Raw genomic sequence first — 22,419 nt, forward strand, 5'->3', positions numbered from 1 at the left:
CAATCCTTTCTAAGGGATTGCCCGCGCGAGGCAACCCAGGTAAGACGTCCCACGAGCACTCAATCAGCTCCAGGACCCACTACCCCACTCGGCGCGGAGGAACCAACCCCACGCCCCGGCTGCCCAGGTGGGTGTGGCCTCCGCGGTGGCCCCGCCCCCTCGAGCACGTCGCGCGGGGCCGCCCGGGCGGGGCGAGGGAACAGGCAAGAAAGGGCTGAGAGCGAGCGGTGTGGGTGTGCTCGTGCGCGCGCTCGCGCCTGGCGTGTGGGTGGCGGCGCGCCCGTGCGCGCGCAGGGGAGAGGCCAGCTCCGGCGGCCGTTGTGGGTTTCGTCTGGAGGGGCGGGAGGGTCACCTGAGTCCGGATTGCGCCGGCTGCGCGGGGCCGCTGGCAGCACACCCTGGGAGGCTCGGGCGGGGGAGCAAGCAGAGTCTGCGCCCGGCGCCCGGGACGAGGAGGAGTCGGACCTTCTCTGCAGCCGCCCTCTGCGCCCGGCCGGGTAGGTGAAGCCGGGGTTGGTTGTCCGGCGGCTCCTGGCGGGCCGGGAGAGGAGAAGCGAAACTTTCTGGGCGCTTCCCACCGCGGTCCCCGGGCCGTCGGCGGCGCGGGGAGGTGTCGTCGTCTCGGGCGGCGGCGACCGACGCCATGTTGGGGTCTGTGAGAAACGGGGCGCTCCCGGGCCGCTCCCCTCGCGCTGGGGGAGCCGCGCCCGCCCGCCGGGCTTGAGGGCAGCCCGCAGGGCCGCGCCGGTGCTCGTCCAGTCCACGGGGCCGTGGGGAGGGGGCCGGGCAGACGCGCGAAGGGGGCCCCGAGGTCGGACGAGAAGTGAGGCGTGAGGACTGGGGTCCAGTCGTGGCCACCGGCGTCTTAGGGTGCCAACATCTTGCTATCCAAAAAGTTTGCAGGGTCTGGGCATCAGGGATGTTGTAACTTGAACAACATTTTTATGTGATTTCGGGCAAAAAATGGCACCGCAGAATTTGCTCTGATAGAAGCGCTGGCTCTAACGCCTTACTTATTTGGAGTCTTTTAAAGTCGTATGGTCTTTTGACGAATTTAGTTTTCCTTTAAAATTTTTATTGAAGGCCGAGAGCTTGCTGTTCATGTGTCTTGAATACCCCTGCGCGCTCTTAGTACAGTAGCAGTAACTTGTGAGTGTGCGGTGGGAATAATGGGTGGTATTAAGGTTACAGATAACCAAGCCCTTCTGTGTAATTCATAGACTCACAAAGTATGTAAGCTGATAAATACCTTCTTTGTTGTGTTTTAGTACGTTACTGAAAAAAACTCAGTAAAGACAGACACGAACGTTCACTGAGAGACTTAAAGGCATGTGTTGTTCACTTAGGAATAAGGTGAAGTGATCTTGACATTGCGAAGTTTTTTCCTTCACTTTAGTTCCTTAAAGGTGCATGCCTACCTTGTTTAGAGCATTTACATTTTTCTGTACTCTGGTAGCTCATGGGGTCCTGAGGTTAATTCAGTATTAACGAAGGCTTCTATTTTAAATCGTTTCGGGTCCTCACAGCGTTGGAGGTGAATGGTATTAAGTTACTTATTTGGAAAGCACATGTAATCGCCTCAAAAAATAAAACCTGGTGTACTGACCAAGGAAGGCATCAAAAAAGATTCAGCTTGAATCACCCTAGTAAATGAATGTAAATTACTAGTTTTAATAAAGGCATCTGAGCTTCCAAATTCTGTTAATTGTACTGAAAGCACTCTTAACCACAAATAAGATAAACCCTTCAACATGTCTTGGAGAATTTCTCTTCTTGAACTGTAGGTAAAAATATAGCTTCTCAGATTTGATTGCTAATTTTCTTAGGGTTTTCTTTTTGTTTTGCTTCATTGTCAGGTAATTGCCATTATACATATTTATTTTTCTGGATGTAAGAGTTACCGAGACTGAGGTGATTTAACTAACTTCACAAATCTAGCAGCCAAGCTGGTATTTAACTGAGGTCTTATGACTGAAGCCTTCTCATTTTTTTTAATAGCATAACTTTGCAGGGTACATAACTCATTCCTGTGGTGCAGTCTGTGTCCACCTTGGTTCCTCTGTCTTAGCTGCTCTTTCTGGTTTTAATTTAGTTCCTCAGCATATATATTTCCTAGAGTATTTCCTAGGAAATTTCCTGATTTACAAGGAAATTTTTCCTCTTAAAAATACTCACTTGAGTATATACTCTTTGACGCTTTTTTGCCCTGTTCTCCTTATCCCCCCCCCTTTCTCCCTGAGAATAATTCACTTATCTATCCTATTGCATCTCAGTAAATATAACATTTATCTGTCATGGCACCTCCTTGACAGCAGGCATTACATGAGGTCTAACTTGCCTCTTCATCCCCAGCGTCCCAAGAATATAGCAGATGTTCAGGAAGGGTTTGAATGGATGAATACACATATGTTTCTTGTAAATATACTTAATGAATTTCTTGTTAAATTGTACTTTCCATGGGCATAAGTAGTTAAATCTTCTCTAATTGTTTTTGGGAGGGGGGGATTTACCTTGGTAACTCAATTAATTTTGGACTGGGGATACAGAACTTGAATGTTATGAAATTTCCAAGTAGATAATGGACTGAAGTATAATCAACAAAAAAGCAGCAGCTGTGGGTACAAAAGGATAATAATCGTACTTTTAAAGTGCAACTGTATTTAGTATTTGCACTGAATGGAAGTAGAGGTAATGCCTGAAAATTTTGAAGGTCATATTTATACATTTAAGCTCTTTGATAGAGCAACTCTCATTTCTCTACCAATTATTGTTTTGCTAGAATTGTCTTAGAATTTTGTTTTAGAATGCCTTGCTTATTGGAAAACATACAACAATTGCTTTTCTATTGATAAGTTTATCTTTGAGAACCAGCTTTGTACCACCAGCTGCATGCTTAATAGCAAGGTGTATGCTGGCTTAATAAAATAGTCTTTGTAGATATACTCTCACAGTGCTGTTTTAAGTTGCAAAACTTAAACTAGGTGGCGTTCTGTAATGAAATTACTGTAGAATTTGGGGTTAATTCCCTGCCCCCATAACTTTCTCTCCAATAACTCTATAAACCACAAACTGTGTGCTCAGTTTGGGAGGTCCTGGGAGAGAATATAGAAGGCATTCAAGTAGTTGCTGTGAGTGCTAGAGAAAGCAAGTTGTATGTAGGGTAGATTGGAACCAAATCAAACCAAACCTGAATTCTAGGTCTGCTCCATTCTAGCTTGTGACTCTTGAACAAGTCACTTCACTTCTTTAAGCTTCACTGGACTCACTTGTGAAATGGACACAAAAGTATTTGCCTAACAGTGTTGTGAAGATTTACTATGATGTTTGTGGAAGTGCGTGGTGCAGGATATTCAGTAAGTTAATTAGCAAATGAGCAGAGTGGCAGTTAATTATAGAATTTTAAAAGGGAAGCAACCTTTAGAAATACATACTTCAGTTCTCAACTTTGGTGCACATTAGAATTTCTTGAGGAGCTTCTGAACCCCACCCTTGAGCAAATCAGTCACAGTTACTGCGTTTGGAGTCAAAGCATAGGTAGCTTTGCCAGTTTTTTGTTTGTTTGTTTTAATGTGCAGTCAGGGTTGAGAACCATTAATTCAACCTCCCATCTCCTTATTCTCTTCACTTTGTTGTTGAATAAAGTGCAGAGAGAGGTTAAGTGCCAGCCAAATTCCCCGTCAGGTTAGAAAGAATGAATTTGCATTAGAGGAAAGTGACGTGCACAGAAGTTAAAATAACAGTTACCTTCATTTCAGAACAGAAAGGCCACATTTGGAACTACAGTTCACTAAGCCCGGTGGCAACTGTCTCCACTCTGCATTAACAACCTACATGGATGCCTGTGTTATTTAACCTTATCATCATTTAGACCTCAGGTCTTAATCTGTGACCAGAGGTGATTCAAGGGCCTGTTTTCCATCATAACTATGAACCAGCTTTTTGTTCTCATTGTCACCTGCAGTCCCTCCTATGCTGTTAGTTTTCTCGTTTTTTTCCAGTCCTGAACTCTATAGTTCATATACTGTGAACCCACTAGTACCACATAGTCCTCCTCTCCTCGACCTTTGCTGTATATAACTGGTCAGTTCTCAACTTGTAAATATCACCTTTTACTTTTTCTACTTTTGTCCCTGCGTAGCACTCCTGAAGAAAGTCACATCTATGGTGACTGTTAAATATTTGTTTTCCAGCTGCCTGTGTACTAGTTCCTTTCTAATCCTTTCTTATCCCAAAGTTGACTCGTTTTCTCTGTTGCCTTTTCACTCTTAGGTTGCTAACCCCAATCTTGAAATGCTTGACTCTTAACAGATGACTTTGCTTCCTTCTATGGATTTTATGATGTGAATTTTCTGTTTTCTTTTTTCCATCAACTTTTTAAATCCCTTTCTCCTTTCCATTTCCATAAGCGGAACTATCCTTAATTCTTTATACTTGTTTCATTTAAACAGTTGTTGGGGAAAAAAATAAAAAAGATTTTTGTATTCTTTGGTTATATTTTTATTAATTATACCTGTAACTTTGTGTTTATTATATTTTTCTCAACATTCTTTGCATTTTGTTAATTTAAAAACTTTTTTCTTTGTCTATGAGAGAATATGTGTTCAATATAAAATAATTAGACAATATCAAAATATTTCACCCTAGTACTTAGAGATAACCAGTACTAAATTTTTGGTGGGTGTCTTTCCAGACTTTAAAAAAATTTTTTTTTATATTGCATGTGCTGTTTAAAAGCTTTTATTTAATAAATTGCCATATTTAACAGTTTTCCACATTAAATATTAATCTGTTCTCCAAAAAGCTATCTAAAAATCCATTATATGGATATGCCCTAATTTGTTTCACTAATGTCCTGTTGTTGAACATTTAGATTGATTCTGACTTTTCAACATTATAGACAAAGCTACAGTGAACGTCTTCATGTGAACAACTTTGTACACTGGTCTAATTATTTTTTGCATATATTCTTGGAAATAGAATTGTTGTGTAAACTTTTTAAAGTGATTATATTGCCAAAAATGGCATTTAGAAAGGTTATTCCAGTGTATACTTTCAAGAATATGAGTGCTTATTTTTTCCACATCTTAGAGAGATGAATAATACATCATTTAAATTTTATTTCTTTGATTAGCACTGAGAGCCAACATTTTTCCATTTACTGGTCATTTTCATTTGTTCCTTTGGAAATTGCCATTTGTATCTTACCCATTTTTCTTTTGGGATATTTTCCTTTTATCTCATTGATTTACAGGAGCCCTTTATATATTAAAAATGTTGACCCTTTGTCATATTGTGCAACTTTTTCTTTAACTTTAAGGCTTTTTTCCTCTTAGTGTTGAAGTTTAAAATTTTTACGTGGTACAATGTTTTCTTTTATGGTATTTGGCTTTTTTTAATGTTATATTTAGCCATTTCTCTCTAGAGCTAGAAATTTAAGTTCTGTCTGTCACTATTAGACTTGATGCCAGAGGGAAAACTACAGTACAGCCTACCTTCCCTGCAACCCCAAGAGTTTGTTTCTCAGGATAAATTTCTGTGATTAAAAATTCCAGGGTCAAAGGGCAGTGCTTTCTGAAATATTACCTGTACATTACCTGTACAGGTAAATATTACCTGTACAATATTTCTGTACATTACCTTCAGTCCTTGATTTTTTTTCCCCACGTTTCACTGTTTATTGTGACCTTTTGGCACAATGAGGTCATTTAGTCTCTGAGGCTTGGGAGACATGTGAAAGCATGTTGAAAAGGTGCTTTATGCTTTCTTGTCTCCCCTTTTCTCTCCTCCTGCTTTCTAAACTAGGCATTCCCCAAAGTTTAGTCCTCTGCCCTCTCCTCTCTTCCACAGCATCAATGATCATCTCTTCACAGATAACTCTGAAATCTCTTTCTGTCCTGGAGCTCCCTGCTCATCTTGGGGTTTCTGTTTGTCTGACAGATGTTTGTCTTGTGTATACCTTGAAGGCACTTCAAGATAAGTATGCCCCAGACTGATTTCTTCCCCTCCTGAAACAAAACTAGCATCTGATCTACCCAATGGATTATGCTTAAACCTTTGAAGTCGTCTTATACTCACTTTCAAACCCATTCAGTTGGTTCCTCAATCCTTTCTGCCTTACCTCAGTAATCTCTCTTACTTCCATCTTACCCTTTTTATTTCTGCTGTCAAATTTGTGGCTTAGGCTTTTGTTACCTCTCACTTAGAGACTACTGTAATATGCTCCTGCTTTTTTTGCCTCCAGTTTTGCTTCTTTGGTAGTCTCTCCAGTTCATCCTGTGTTCTGCTTCTGTGGACTTATTAATATTTTCCTATTTTCCTTGGTCTTCCCATTGCCTCTACAGTGAAGTCTAAACTGTTGAGTGTGATGCTTACTTTCCTCTGCATTTTGGCTCTTCCCTATCTTGCCAGGTTTCTAGTTTACCACTATACATTCTCCACGTCCTACCTCCTTCAGCCTGGACTCAATTATTTCCTCTCTGGGGAATATATTCTATTTGTACACCATCATCTCCTATCTCTCTCCCTCTCCCCTAAATAGTTTGACCTACTACTTTTGCTCTAAGGCCCAGCTTGAATTTCTAGACATTTAAGAGTTGTTCTTAAATATTCCCCCTGGTCAAAATTAACCTCCCAACTACACTCTTTGGTCTAAGGTTTCATCACTCTTTTTATTTTTTTTTTAGTTAAAAAACATTTTATGTTTTTGGTTTGTTTCTCCTTTGCTCCTTTAGATTTTGAGTGCACAGATTGAGGTAATCATATTCCTCAGTTCATAGCATACTATATGAGTACCAAACACTTTCTTGTTTTGTTTGGTGTTTCCTTCCTTATCAGTTACTTCCATTATCCTCTTTCCTGTAGAAACACACCCTAATGTATAATACATGAATTATATATACTTGTGTATATAAACTTGGGTATATGTCTGTGCTCCTTCACAAAGATTGTTAGTTTTGAGTACTTCTATCTTTGTACGGAGTAAGTAATCAGTAAATGTTTGCTACGTGAAATTCATTGAAAATTATTGATTTTACTAGCTTCCATATTGCTTAGACTAAAAACCCAGGGATTTAATTTCAATTTCACTCTTCCACATCTAGTTTAGTTATGGCAATCCTGAACATTACTGATTCTTTCTTTTCCTGTTGCAAACTTCAGACTCTCATCAACTTTCCCTTTTACTTTTGCAATAATTTTTCAGCTGGGTCCTTTCAGTCTCTCCCTCCTGAAATCTTTCACTGTTTCCACAGTTATCTTAGAAGAATCCAGATCAAATCAGGCCACTCCTTCCCAGAGCTTCAAAAAGAACTCTCAGGAACCAAGAAGATCTCTTGTCTTATTTTTTTCTCCCGGTTTTCTACTAAATATCCCTTCTCCAGCCTCTTCTGCAGCTGTACGTGTAACTTTTTAAAAACACATTTTTACTTGCAGAGCTTTATGCCTTTACGTATCATGTTTTTGCCTCTTGAAGTTCACAACCTGTTTTCAGTGTATTTTTCAGAACCTGTTTCAAGTGTTCAGCTGCTGCGTTCTTCCTTACCGCTTTAACGTTTTTATTATAGTATTTATTTCATTGTGCTTTTTATTAAAACCTTGTGGGAACATGTCTTAATTCCCAGTGTCTGGTTCATTTTTGTTTTCCCTTTAACACAAAGCATAAAGTCTTGAACATAGTGAGTAGATTGTAACTGCTTTGAAAAATATTAAAGAAAATTTGTTAGGGATGTGATGGGTACCAGCTTTATTTGTCAAATATTATACAATGATTTAACAGCTGTCAGCACTGTACAGCTGCCCCTGTACAAATACTTTTTGAAATGATGAAGTTTTTTATCTGAATATTGTTGATGTTGAAAATACGCATACACCATCATTTTTTATTTGCTAACTAAACAGCTGTGCTTTTCAGTAAGAGAAGAAATCATTTTTATATATTATCTTGAGATTGAGATTTTAAAAACAGGATCTGCTATGCTCAATACTTAGAATTCACAGTTAGATACTATAGTTAAATAGACGAGAACATTTGCCTTGTAAATTTAGAATCTGTGGGCCTAGTGAAGGGTGTGGTTCCTGTTTTGTGTGAAAATTAGTACTATGGATGTCAAAAATGAAGTCTTTGATTTTCATAAAACTCAAGGTCAAGAAGCTGCTGCTGCTTTTAACTGCTCAGTGCACAGTGATGGCATGTATATGCAAGCAATTTTGTAGGTGCTGTTGGGAATACGAAGTTGTAGGAAATGATCTTCTTTTTTTCAGGAACCTCCAAATCTGTTGGGAATAAGCAGGTATACAAGTTTTTATAGAACATAATAGAGGGCTTCCCTGGTGGCACAGTGGCTAAGAATCCGCCTGCCAATGCAGGGGACACAGGTTCGAGCCGTGGTCCGGGAAAATCCCACATGCCGCAGAGCAACTAAGCCCGTGTGCCACAGCTACTGAGCCTGCACTCTAGCGCCCACGAGCCACAACTACTGAAGCCTGCGTGCCACAACTACTGAAGCCCACGTGCCTAGAGCCTGTGCTCCACAGCAGGAGAAGCCACCACAATGAGAAGGTTGTGCACCACAACGAAGGGTAGCCTCCAACTAGAAAAAGCCCATGTGCAGCAACGAAGACCCAACGCAGCCAAAAAAAACCCAAAACCAAACAAAAAACAACGTAATAGAATATAAGTGCCATAAATGGTACAGGTAAAATGGTATGATAATTTAAAGGTAAACAATATGTGCCTATGAGGTTACTGAACTGACTGGTAAGATTTCAGAACAGCAAGTGGGGAAGGACATACTGAGCTCAGGTAGAGGAGAGGAAGCTCAGAGCATAACCTGGGAATAGCTAGTAGTCTGGTTTGACTATAACAAAGAGAACATACAGAAAGAGGTAAAACTGAAAAGATAGACTGGGCAGGCTGGGGCTTGACTGAAGGGCTTTGAATACCAGGTCAAGGATTTTGGAATTAATTCCGCTGGCCAGGGAACCTTTGGTTGTTAATAGAGAGTTCCCTGAGCATAGCTGTAGTTAAAGAATATTAATCTTGCCTTGTGTGGCATGGTTTAAATGCTGAAGACTAGAGGACTTGTTTCAAGCTTGAGGTTCGTATTCTTTCTCTTTGTAAAGACCTTTTTTTTAAACTCCCAATGTGACTGTTCTGGTTTTCTAAATTAATTTGTAAAAATCTTGGGCTTCCCCGGTGGCTCAGTGGTTGAGAGTCCGCGTGCCGATGCAGGGGACACGGATTCGTGCCCCGGTCTGGGGAAGATCCCACATGCCGCGGAGCGGCTGGGCCCGTGAGCCATGGCCGCTGAGCCTGCGCGTCCGGAGCCTGTGCTCGGCAACGGGAGAGGCCACAACAGTGAAAGGCCCGCGTACAGGGAAAAAAAAAACCTTCAACTGTGGCTTAGTCATTCTTTGTATACCATGGTGAGTTTCTCTATCAAGCCTAACCTATGTGAAACTGAGTTTATTAACACCCTAAAATTAGTCATTACTTTACTTTTCACTTCCTTTTAGTGTTTGAAGAATTATTTTCAGCATACGTTCTACTTATTACCATGTGTTTTAAGATTTTTGTGTCATCAGTGGCTTTCTCCAAATACCTAATAAGGTCCACATGAGTGAAATATTTCTGGAATATTTATTTCTGAAGGTAGCAAAGTATAATGGAAAGAACATGCATTTTTTTACAAAACTGGCTGTGCGACTGGGAAAATTCCTTAACTAGTCCATGACTCAATTTACTCTTTTGTAAAATGGATATGATTATCCATTTTAACAAAATTGAGATTATTAAATGAAATAGAAAAATGTGGACGTGCCTAGCACGTGTAGGTGTTGAGTAAATGCTTTTTCTTTTTCCTTTCTTGGTTAAGCCTGTAGTATAGTGCATTTGGGTCTACTTTTCAGTAATAGGCAAATTTAGTGCCTACAAGAGATATAAAACAAATTACTATGGCTCTCTGTAAATGTGATTCAAAGTTTAGAAGTTTCAGTTCTTATCAATCCACCTTTATGAGTTTAAAATTAATATAAAAGATTGTTCCTTTCTTTTTTCTTATCTAAGAAATGAATGTTTCCTTGATCACTACTGATTTCTGCAGTACATATTGTATAATTGGTTTGCCACAGTGGCAGAAATGCTAGTGGAAAGGGGAGGGAAAAACTGTCTATTCTTATTGATAGAATATTTAAATTTTCTAAAATTCCAAATTTAATTTGCTAAATGTTCAAGTATTTCTTCTTTGTGTTATTCTTCTAGTATTTTATTGAGAGTCTTTAGAATTTCCTAGAATTTCCTGATTATTATTATGCTTACTAAATTATAGAACTTTTGAAAGTAAAAACTGCTCTGTCCTTTGCATATGGTAGGTGCTTAGAATAATTGTTCATTTGACTTAGGTGCATTAGGAGAGAGGGGTAGTTTGTTCTAATACCTACACATTTGCCCAGGGAGGATGTACCTCTGATAGTTTCTTGCTGCTTTAAAAAAAAAAATCTCTTCTTTCCCCACTTTCCTGTTTGTCTCTCCTTTTCCTTTTACAGTTTCTAGTCTTAATTCAGCAGTAACACAGATTTTAAAAAATCAATTGATATTAAGACATAGTCAAAAGTTTGATTAAAAATTAATTTTTAGTCTTAGTAAACCAGAACTATGGCCCATCTACTATCAGAGTTCATTATTTTAAAGACAAGAAAGGGCTTTGCAGATTATTTTATTCAAGGTGGTAGCTGGGGGGGGGGGGCGGTGTGTGTGTGTGTGTGTGTGTGTGTGTGTGTGTGTGTGTGTGTGTGTGTGTAGAGCACTTAGGTAGCTTGTATGAAATCTCTTATTTAGTGCCAGAGCTGAGATTAGAATCCACGTAGTTTATTGTTTTTCCCATTATAATGCAGAGTTGAATACTGAAGCTCACTGATATCAGATGTCTTGGGTACGTGTAAGAAATTAATTAGCTGATTTTTTTGTTTTAAACTCACCTGCAGGGATGAGATAGAAGTATTGGTTTTCAGTAAGAAGAACTGGGCCATAGTATTCTGTGACAGTTGGGCTCTCTTCTCAATTGTAAATAGCATTCTGACTCTTTTTAAAAAAGAGTTTTTGCCTCTTCTAGTATTACATTTTTAACAGGTGGTAGACACTCCATTGAAGAACATATTAACTTTAGAAACAAGATGTTACCAAAAGACTAGTGTGGAACTTGGACGATGCAAATGTAGTTCTTGTCTACAATTGTGAAGGAGATAACTTGAAACTTGGATGGTTTAATTTTTAAAAATTGGTATATAAAGCTGTCTTTATAAAAGTTAAGAGTGTTTCTTTGTTTTGTTTTTGGTATGCTTTTCCTGTGGTTCTTACATTTTCAACTATGAATTAAGGCTGCCAGACACCATTTGTTGGAAAAGAAGACAGGAAATCAGTTGGAAAACTGTTGCATGTGTAGAGTTCTCTGAAGGAAATCAGTTGGAAAACTGTTGCATGTGTAGAGTTCTCTGAAGTGGCTGGATGTGGGATGAAACTAACAGATATAGTAGTAGTTTTCTTATCAGTAGTAGTAATGAATTAGAAAATATAATGTGGAAAAGAGACTAGATTCAAATATCAACAAAAGATAGGAGATACTTGAATTTAAGTAATGTAACAATCTTGTGAGAAGAAATGTACAAAATTACTGGGCCATTAAACAAGATTTGAAACCTTGGGAAGAGATAGTATCAACCTGCTAGGAACACTACAAATGTAATATGAATTCACCAAAATTTCAGTGGATTTGGTCTCTATTTTTTTCACTTATTTATTGTAATTGGAAATGGTTCTAAACCTTAGCTGCACAGTGGAATTACCTGAGGAACTTTAAAGTGTCCCAGTACCCAGGCCAGACCAGTAAAATCAGAACATCCTAGAGGGAGGGATCTAGATATCAGTATTTCTTAACCTTTAATATCTATCATCACAACCTATTGGTCTCAGTTTTGTATTTTGAGTTTCTATTGATATTTTAAGCAGTTCTAATTATTTGTAGTGATTGATATTTTGTTATTTTATTATTTCTTAGAGATTTTCAAAACAAAAAGGAAATTTATGTATTAAAAAACATAGCTTGTTATTACCATATGGGTTCATTGGACATGTGTAAATCTAAGATACATTATAGAATTTTAGTGAGTGATCTTGTTTTTCCTATATCTTGAAGCATTTTACTATTTTATTTTCTTAGGAATTATTTAACCAAAAAGAAGAAAATAGAAGTGATGTAATTGCCTGGAAGGATGATGCAGTGATAAAATAAATCACCACTATTGCACCATTTTTCAGTTTTATTATTACATTAACCAAAGTATTGCATCATCTTTCAAAAAGATACGAAAGCAGTTTGGAGATATCCTTAGTCTTTTTATTTTAAGCTTTCATTTAGCATATTTGAGAATTTAGATTTTTTTCATTTTTCATCTAATGACAAAGAAAAAAATGAGCAAAGCTAGACATTTCAGAACTATTAGACAAGTCACAGGGTGAGTGCAAAGAAACAGCAACACTTAAACTAATAATGATTGTGAAACATTATAAGTGAAATCTCAGACAATGAGCCTTCAGTTGATGATTTTCTAGATGAGTTTTCTCAAACTCAGAATTAATTAGTAAACAATATTCCTAAAAACAGAAATGGAAATATTATAGATTCATGCATGACAACTTATGAGCAGTTAGTTGCATTTAAAGGATACTATACTTTTGTATCTACATACCTTCAGTAACAGGAATGTAGAATAAGAAATTTGCTGTGTTTCAGTTTTTATAAAGATTGTTCTTAAAGTTATTGTTTTTTACTATTCGTTTATTCTTGTTTCTGTAAATTAGTTATAAAATGGCTTAAAATATTAAAAGTAAATAAAAAGGGTATTTTGGACTCAGAGAGTAAATTGGGATGGCTATTTTTTATGGTATACTAAAGGTTAAGAGTTTCCCTGTGGTTCCAGGCAACTAAGGTTGGGAAACACTGTTCTAAGTAGATGTCATCTGGACAAATAAGCAGAAGAGATTAGGTAAAACATTTAAAAGGTTAAGTAATGGGAAATAGTCTAGTTTTACCAGGTGCATAGTACTGACAAAAGAATTATAAAACAGGTTAATGGATTAGACCAGACAGCCCAGAAGCAGTGTTATAATACTATACAAAAATTTAATATAATAGAGTGTCATAAAGCAGTAGATTAGATTATTAATACCAGTAAATAATAGCTACCACATGTTGACTACTTGCTGAACATTTTGTATGCATTATCTCATTTAATCCTCCCCCGATATAGCTGCTATTATTATTTCCATTTATAAGTGAGGAAATCTGAGGTCACACAGTATTTGGTGATTCTGGAGCAGTTAGCTCCTTTAGAATGCAAATATTTGAAAAGGAAAAAGGGTTTTTACCTATGACAGAATAAATTTCAGGTGGATAAAAGAATTAAATGTAAAACCTAAACCATAGAGAATAATAAATAGGTGCATCCGATATCTGGATAAGGGAAACTTAGGAGTCAGTCATTGGGAAAAAAATTACAAAGGAAAGTATCTGTAAGTGTAACTACTTAAGAAGTAAAACTCCTTTTGTGTCAAACACGATAAACAAAATTACAGCTTAATATACTAGGAAAAGCAATGAAATAACTGGGTTAATAGACTTTATGTGTAATATACTCATATAGATTAATAACCTAAATATATGAGTGTAGAAATACAAGTTACTAAACACATTAGAAAGTAGCTGGTCTCACGAGGTAACTATGAAATAAAATATTCAGTCAAATTGAAAGTACTGTTCTTTCCTGTTTTAGGACCTTTGTCCATAGTATTAGTTCCTTTGCAAGGCTGACTCCTCATCCTTTAAGACCCAGTGTGTAGCACCACCTCAGTGAAGTCTTTTTGAACTACTCAGTAAATGAGTTTTTCCCTATATCTTGGCACACTGCTGATTTCCTTCATTGCACTTCACCTTTTGGAATCACCTGTTGGTTTACTTACTTACTGTCTTTCTCCTCCACTATACTCTGAGCTCTGAGAGGAAAAGGATAATGTCTGGCGTTTAGAAAGTGTTCAATAAAGTTATTGAATAAATAAACATAATGAATAAAAGAAGTAAAAAATGAATAAAAATGAGATACCATTTAAAAAAATCTACTCTATTTGCTGAAATTTTTAAAGGAAAATACTCTGTGTGAAACAAGGTGGGATGGATACAGTCATTGTGCTACTTGGTAAATTGGTGTTACCTTTCAGAATGGAAATTTTGTAAAAGATAGCAAGAGCTTTAAACGTTAGTGCCTTTTGACCCAGTAATTTTGCTTCTTGGAATCTATCCTAAAGAAGTCATCTCTGCCAGAAGATGGGGAAGCATTCTTCCTAGCTCTTACTGTATTCACTGATATTCCTTCCTAAGAAAAGTAGACAGAAGTCCAGTTGGGCCACATTTTATAGTTGTCTTCTGTTTCTTTTCATGCAGATATGCCAGGAACTCACTCCTTGGCTAGCCCCAGTATTCTTGTATTCTAATACTCTCACAGAAGTCTTTTGAGAGTTCTTACTGCTTGGGGCACCTCACTGTACAGGTAGTAGATTTGGATTTGGACTTTGGAGGAAAGTAAAGGGTCCTGTTTAGGCCCTGGGCTAAAGGGTAATGCCTTAAATCCAGTTTATTAAGAGCCTTGCTTTGGGGTGTCTGGAAGTAATCCAGCTAATGGTGGTACTTTGATTTCATTTTTGATTTATCTCCCTTCTCTCAGCCCCTCCCTTTTGTGCCCCCACCACCTCTTTCTCGTGTGTGTGTGTGTGGGGGGGGGCATTTGTGTATTCCTGGGGTTTCAAAATCAGTGCTTCCTTTCTTTTTCTTGTCAGACACATACTGAAAACATTTTAGGACCAGCAGGGATAATGGAAAGGATTGCTTAAGGCCAAAGGCCTTAAGTTCTTTGTGCTCACTGATGTTCAAATACAGGTCACAATCCATTGCTGAAGTCAAGTGGGCTGCAACTATCATTAAAATAAATGAAGATGCTAGAATACATCATTCATAGAATTGTATATTGTTTGTAACATTGCAGTATGAAATATATTTCTTATCAGCGTCACTGTCAAACTTTGAAAGCTATTTGCTCCAGCCAAATACCAGTTAATGCCCCAAACTTGGGCTTCCCTGGTGGCGCAGTGGTTGAGAGTCCGCCTGCCGATGCAGGGGACACGGGTTCGTGCCCCGGTGCGGGCTGGGCCCATGAGCCATGGTCACTGAGCCTGCGCATCCGGAGCCTGTGCTCCGCAACGGGAGAGGCCACAACAGTGAGAGGCCCGCATACCGCACACGCACACACAAAAAATGCCCCAAACTTCACTTTTGTTGCATCATATTTAAACAGGGGGAAAGATTTATGAACAGGGATTCAGGCTTAATGTATTGCAGAATTTGAACAGTGAAACATTATCAGAAGACTGGCTAAATAAATCATGATGACTTACCCTTTCAGGTTATTTGCTCAAATTAGTATTCTTTTATCTTCAGTATTTTTAAGGTTTGCGGTGAAGGTCCAGAGGTTAGCAATAGCTTTCTTAGTTCTTATATATAGAGCCAGTGGAGCCTTAAGGAATAATCAGTGTGCCATAATACACTGGTAACAGCACGGAGGAATCAGCTTTGAGCCTCAGTTCTGTGACAGCCTTGGGCATGGTACTTAACTCCTTTATGTCAGTTTGCTCATCTATAAACTGGAGCTAATAGTGCATATCTATCATAAGGTTGCCCTGGGTAGGAAATACAGTAATACATGTGAAGTGCTCAGCTCTTGCTTGGGCTCCCAGTGAGTAAATTCCAGACTGTTCTGCCTGAATCTCTATTTGTGCCTTAGTTTCTCCTTCAGCTCGCATTTCAGCTAATATTACTAGATGATTCTTTGGGAGATAAAAACTTCACAGCAGTTTGAGACAGTTAAAATCAGAAGATAATAAATGTGAAAAGCACTGCACAAATTTGTGGTGGTATTAATTCCAGTAGTAGCAATAATAGGAAACCTGTTTGCATTGCAAATGAGCTGATTAATAACTGTATAATGAGTAGAATCAGTAGTTGATTCAGGTGGGAATAAATAGATACTTTCAGTTTTCTACAGGTGCCAACGTATTTCTTGCCTTAGGACCTTTGTAGTTTTTCCTTTTGTCTGGAATATTCTCCCTCATCCTCGTCCCTCATGTATGCATATCTAGTTCTGCCCTATCAGCTGAAAAGATACCACTTTAGATACCCTGACCATCCAGTCTGAGTAGACTGAGTAGTCCCAGTGGATTTTTTTAAAAATCACTTTAAAAACTTACAATGTTAATTATTACTTGGGTCTCGATTGTTTTCTGTTTGCCTCCTCCCCAACTAGGATGTAAGCCTTGAAGAGCAGGGACCTTGCCTGTGTTGTTTATTATTTTGTCCTGTACCCAGATCAGTGCCTAACAAACACTTGTTGAATGTTTGACTATCATGTAAAGTATGAAAAGTTATCCATAATTGTACTTCCCAGAGATAAATAACCATTCTTGATATTATGGTATATAGTTTTCTAATTTTACATACTTACTAGTGTCTAATATTATGCTCTTATACCATATTTCGTTGAGTCTAAAGATGAACATGTTTTACTGTATTTTATGTCTCTAAAATTGGGATGTCGTATAATCAAGAGTTTGCCATGATTTAATTGGCAGCATTTTTCTTTCTCAATAGCACATAAAATGAGGCTGTGTCTTAATAGCATCTTAGATTTGATGAAATTTGGTATGTATTTGAAACAAAAATGAGATCATTAGGTTCAACTCCCCCACCTAGATATCAATATTTTGAGCATTTTCCTATATCACTGTATTTAGATCTGTCACATTCTTAACAGATATCTAGCATATTGTTAAGGGTGTATCATAAATTGTTCAACCAGTTCCTCTTGATGAACAGTTGGAGCTTTTCCAGTGTTTTTTTCTGTTACAGACAGTGTTGTGTAGAATATACTTGTACATATCTTTTGAGTGCCTGGATCAGTGGGTACACATATTTTCTGTAGTGTATGAGGGTACCTGTTTCCCTATATCCTCAGTATTACTACATCTTAAGAAATTATTAAAATTTTTGTTAATCTGATGAATGAAAACATATCCTAATGTCTTATTCATTTATTTATGAATGAGGTTGAGCCTCTTTTCATGTTTACTTTTTAAATTTTCTCTTCTGTGATGCACTTGTGCATAGGGCAGTAGACTTTTAATTGGCTGGCAGATTTGCCCTAATTAGAAAGAGAGGCCATCACACTTCGGAGCCATGTGTTGTCATATTAATTTTTGGGAACAACTTTCAGGGCAGAGTCCACCCTTGTGGAAGGCAAGAGGGCTTTATAAGGACCCAGGATTAGGGGAGAGACAGAATTCAGGAATAATCAGAATTGTTGTATCCTTTATAATGGAGGCCAAGAAGGGTTACAGTCTCATCAGTTTGTGAGCTGAATACTGGAACTTAAACTATGCTCTTACTCTTTAAATGCTCCTCTCCTTTCTGATATGATTTGGTTATAGTATGGTATTGTTGGGTTAGTGGTCTGAAATAGGCACAACTCTGGGACTTGAGTGAAGTCAATATTGGATCTAGAGATTAAATCTTTGATCATTTAAGACTAGATTAATGTGGGTTTTTTGCACATTGCCAAGATGTTCTTGTCAACCTTTTTGAGCACTTTTACTATGCCAGACAATGTGTGTTTCAAAGATAGATATCAGATGGTCTCTGCCTTTTAGGTTCCATTGCAGCCTATGGAGAAGACAGATTTCAATCCTTCGGTGAGAGTGAGTCCAGAAGGTACAGGGAATATGAAGAGCACAGAGGAAGGTGTTTAGTCTAACAGAGTTTAAGGAAGACTTCTTGGAGTAGGTGTGATAAACTGAGTCTTGAAGGATGATAAGAGTTAGCTGAGAGTAGTAAATAGTAAAGGATACAAGAGTATGAGAGAAGATATGTATGATTGAAATGGACTACAAGTGGTAGGGTTTTCTTAGAACATAACATTGGAGGTAAAGAGTGACTTATGATGAGTCTGGGAAGATAAGCAAGAACCAGATAATGAAGGGCCTTAAATGCCATGTTAAAGATTCTGCATTTTTTAGGTTAAGGGGAATAATCTTAATTTTAATCTTAATCTTAATAATCTTAATCTTAATCTTAATCTTAATAATCTTAATTATGAGTAATGGTGTGGTCAGATTTGCATTTGAGAGATCACTGCCTGAAGATTGATTAAGGGGCAAGAGCTAAGGCAGTAAGGTGTGTTGGGAAACGATTCTGGTAATCCAGGTGAGAGGATTGAGGCTTTAGCTCAATGGTAATAGAGCCTACTGGAAAAATCATAGTTGTTTCTCTTATATAATATTTGGCCTTCTTGTTCAGAATCCCTCTGAGATTAAATTTCATGTAGCTGATGGCTTATATTCATTTTCTAATTATTTGTTGTTTTATGTCTGTAAGAAGTTTATACTTTTATAAATACCTGCTAATGATACTATATGGAGATGGTTAATAAATGTTTTTGATGATTATAAAAATTGGGAGATGTTAGCTCTTTTGGTATACTTAGTGATTATCTTAGAGGGAAACAATTGGGGAATTTTGCCTTTGGGTAGAAGTAATGATTCGTTAGATTAAATTTAGATTGTATAATTTTTTTAACTTATATGAATTTATAATTTCTGTGTGCTGATTTCTCTCTCTCTCTTTTTTAAGGCTATTAGCAAAAGATGGTGGATCGCTTGGCAAACAGTGAAGCAAATACTAGACGTATAAATATAGTAGAAAACTGTTTTGGAGCAGCTGGTCAACCCTTAACTATACCTGGACGGGTTCTTATTGGAGAAGGAGTATTGACTAAGTTGTGCAGAAAAAAGCCTAAAGCAAGGCAGTTTTTCTTATTTAATGATATTCTTGTATATGGCAATATTGTCATCCAGAAGAAAAAATATAACAAACAACATATTATTCCCCTGGAAAATGTCACAATTGATTCTATCAAAGATGAGGGAGACTTGAGGAATGGATGGCTGATCAAGACACCAACTAAATCGTTTGCAGTTTATGCTGCCACTGCCACTGAGAAATCAGAATGGATGAATCACATAAATAAATGTGTTACTGATTTACTCTCCAAAAGTGGGAAGACACCCAGTAATGAACATGCTGCTGTCTGGGTTCCTGACTCTGAGGCAACTGTATGTATGCGTTGTCAGAAAGCAAAATTCACACCTGTTAATCGTCGTCACCACTGCCGCAAGTGTGGTTTTGTTGTCTGTGGGCCCTGCTCTGAAAAGAGATTTCTTCTTCCCAGCCAGTCCTCTAAGCCTGTGAGGATTTGTGACTTCTGCTATGACTTGCTTTCTACTGGGGACATGGCCACGTGCCAGCCTACTAGATCGGACTCTTATAGTCAGTCATTGAAGTCTACTTTAAATGATGTATCTGACGATGATGACGATGATGATAGCAGTGACTAAAGGCGTATTTTGAAATATTTAATCAGATGTGACTATCTGAGAAATCAGCTCTGGGGGGAATGTAAAATCCTGAGCTTTCTGTCAGTTTTGCTCTAGCCATGAATTTGCCTGAGAAACTTATAACCTATGTGCCTCAATATATTCTATAGAAAATAGGTCCTGTTACCATCCCCCAGCCCCAACTGCTGCTGCCACTCTCTCCTCACCTCCCCCAGCTCCCTATTCTTCTACAGGGATAGACTGTTGCGAATATATCAGATAAAGTTTTGGTTTCTTATTCTTGTTTTAATTCTAGACTATTTTCTTGAATGGTTGGGAAAAGATGTTTATTTAACATGTACTACACTGTTGTTTATTATATGTTCTGTTATATGGAAAAACTAAAAGCAAAGAATGATGGAAAAAGGAGTGTGATGTGGTCAGTTAATAATGTTATTAGCTTTTTTCTAACCATCCTATCTAAAGGTTAAGACACCAGTAACAGAAATACATGCTTTGGAAATACTTTGTTTGGCTTTTTCATATACCAGGTGGTGCCTTATCATAATAGCACTGTTGCATGTAATAAGCCCCTACCTTCTCACTTTTTAGTTTGTTTTAAAAATACACTGGTGCTCTTTGAGGTGTAAAATGAATGTTATAAATGGGTGTAATTAGAAAATACTTCTCATTTGACAGCTACAAATAACTAAATTTAGAGGTTCTTTATTCTATATGAATATTTTTCCATAAAATAGTTGTGATTATTCTATATTTTTACTTTTTGTAGGTATCAAATTATAATTGTCATTCTGGGGAATTTGGTTTGAAATTTATCAAATACAAATTGTCATTGCATTATTGCTACTTTTAGTAAGACATATTTTTAGGTATAAATTCATCTGCTTTAACATTGTTTCTAGAATGAAACATCTTATACAACTTCTTGAAATGAAACAATCTCTTAAAAAAAACCTCATGCTAGAGCACAGATCTCCTTAGGTTGAAGATTTGGAAGAAATAATGTATGAGAATGGTCAAGAGAGACCAGTTAAGTTTGACTAGACTTCATATCTGTGGAAGTATTTTCTCTTTCAGTGTGAAACTATCTTGAATTTACAAATATAGTGTTATATTTTATAAAGTTTTGTAAAGTCCCAAACAATATTTCTATTTTTGTAAAACAGTTGTATGTTTAATCTGTTTCTGAAATCATTTTGCAATCTATGGAAATAGAGTAGCAATTGATCTTTCTAAATTGTGAACTTTATTGAGTCAGTCTAGATTGCTTTTAAGAAGAGGTAATTTTTCACTCTTTGCTTTTGAGGCAGCCATTAGGTTGAAAGTATATTTATCATATAAAACTTGATGCATTTTGCACTACTCTCTCCATTTGTATGCTGCAAATAACTGTAGTCTTTCAAATATGAAAAATCAGTCTGAAGTTTGTTTTAAATTCTAAATTCTTTTGTTTTAAAATCTTTAAATCTGGATATATTTCAAATGTCATGAGAGGTTTGATTTAATAACTTGTGATGGAGGATTCTTTGGTTTGGTTAAGGCACTAACTTTACTTTTAAGTTGTGAAAGCACCTGAGATATATAGATCTCCCTGTAGGAAATGTGAAAGAAAGGCACAACAGGTTTTTTTTTTGTTTTGTTTTAATATCATGTGGACTTTTGTTTCTAAGCAATATTTACATATAATCAATAAACATATCCAAAAAGGACCGTGAAATCTGAGAAGTGCTAATGGAGACTTGCTCATACATAGGAACCTAGCAAATTCAGGAACCAGGGGGAAATGTTCTGAGATAACATTTATGTTGTCAACCTCTATTGACTCTGTTTTTACAATAAAAAATATTTTACAACTTACCTTCTGTGCATATTGTGACTTGACGATTTTTTACCCCTTGCTAAGGTTAATGGAGATGTTATGCGTATTCTACCTCATTTCAGCAGCCGTGAGTGCCTTCTATGTGCCAGGCATTGTTCTAGGCACTAGGAGTAGAGCAGTGAAGAGAAATTGCCTCCTTTTCATGGAGTTTACCTGCAAATAGAGTCCAAGCTGTGTTTTCTTCCAGAATTTTTTTCTGTAATTTTTAGAGCTTTTATAAATCTTACTTATATATATACCTGAAATGATTTTGGTGCCAGTTTCTCATGCTGTTCTCTTGAATGAAATTTACTTGGACTGTACTGGATCCCCAGTACATTAACCAAATTGATAACTATTGGCATAAAGGAAGCAAAAATTTGTAGATGCCAAGGAAAAATATTAAATTGAATACATACACCTTAACACAGGAATTCATGCCTTTGGGTCAAGTGCATACAATGGCCAGTTTTATATAAAGTCATTTGTTTATATATCTTTGTCACTTTTATGCTGAAATTTTTTTCTTTTTTTGGCCGCACTGCATGCAGCATGTGAGATCTTAGTTCCCCAACCAGGGATCGAACCTGTGCCCCCTGCAGTGGAAGCACAGAGTCTTAACCACTGTACTGGGAAGTCCCTGAAATTCTTATAAATGGGTAGTATTGAATTGTATACCTCTGATTTTTTAAACATTCAAAAATGTACTTGAGCTGTAATCTTTCTCTTGGATGTGCTAACTTGTTCTCAAATACATGTTGTAGCTTTATACAGTGTAGTAGCAATTATCTACAAATCCACATGATTGCTATACATTTTAGAAGATAAAATTGAATAGTAAAGTCTAGGATGAAAATACATGAAACTTTATTTTATTGATAGTAACTTTAAAGTTTTAATTTAAAAGCTAAATTATTTTCAGTTCATTCAGCATTTATTAAGTATCTGTTATGTTAGGCTTCATAATATTGGTGTTGGTTGTTTTAAACTTTTTAAGGGTCATTTCTATAAAGGTTAT

General features: G+C 37.3%; 1 protein-coding gene across 2 annotated transcripts; it reads left to right on the plus strand.

Moving 5' to 3' along the window:
- The first annotated feature begins 306 nt into the window (after positions 1-306).
- Positions 307-21,394, plus strand: PLEKHF2 (pleckstrin homology and FYVE domain containing 2). Of its 2 annotated transcripts, none has more exons than XM_059994928.1 (2): positions 307-497; positions 18,780-21,394. In XM_059994928.1, exon 2 carries the CDS (start codon positions 18,794-18,796, stop codon positions 19,541-19,543), a length of 750 nt encoding a protein of 249 aa, XP_059850911.1. In that variant the 5' UTR covers positions 307-497; positions 18,780-18,793; the 3' UTR covers positions 19,544-21,394. The 2 variants fall into 2 exon arrangements, with proteins under 2 accessions (XP_059850911.1, XP_059850912.1); XM_059994929.1 differs by lacking the exon at positions 307-497 and adding an exon at positions 512-651.
- The last annotated feature ends 1,025 nt before the right edge of the window (positions 21,395-22,419 follow it).

The sequence above is a fragment of the Delphinus delphis genome, chromosome 17 (assembly GCF_949987515.2).
Source record: "Delphinus delphis chromosome 17, mDelDel1.2, whole genome shotgun sequence".
Classification (NCBI taxonomy): domain Eukaryota; kingdom Metazoa; phylum Chordata; class Mammalia; order Artiodactyla; family Delphinidae; genus Delphinus; species Delphinus delphis.

What these genes read in the sequence shown, in the direction of transcription:
- PLEKHF2 (XM_059994928.1), top strand. Translation starts at nt 18,794, where the DNA reads ATGGTGGATCGCTTGGCAAACAGTGAAGCAAATACTAGACGTATAAAT.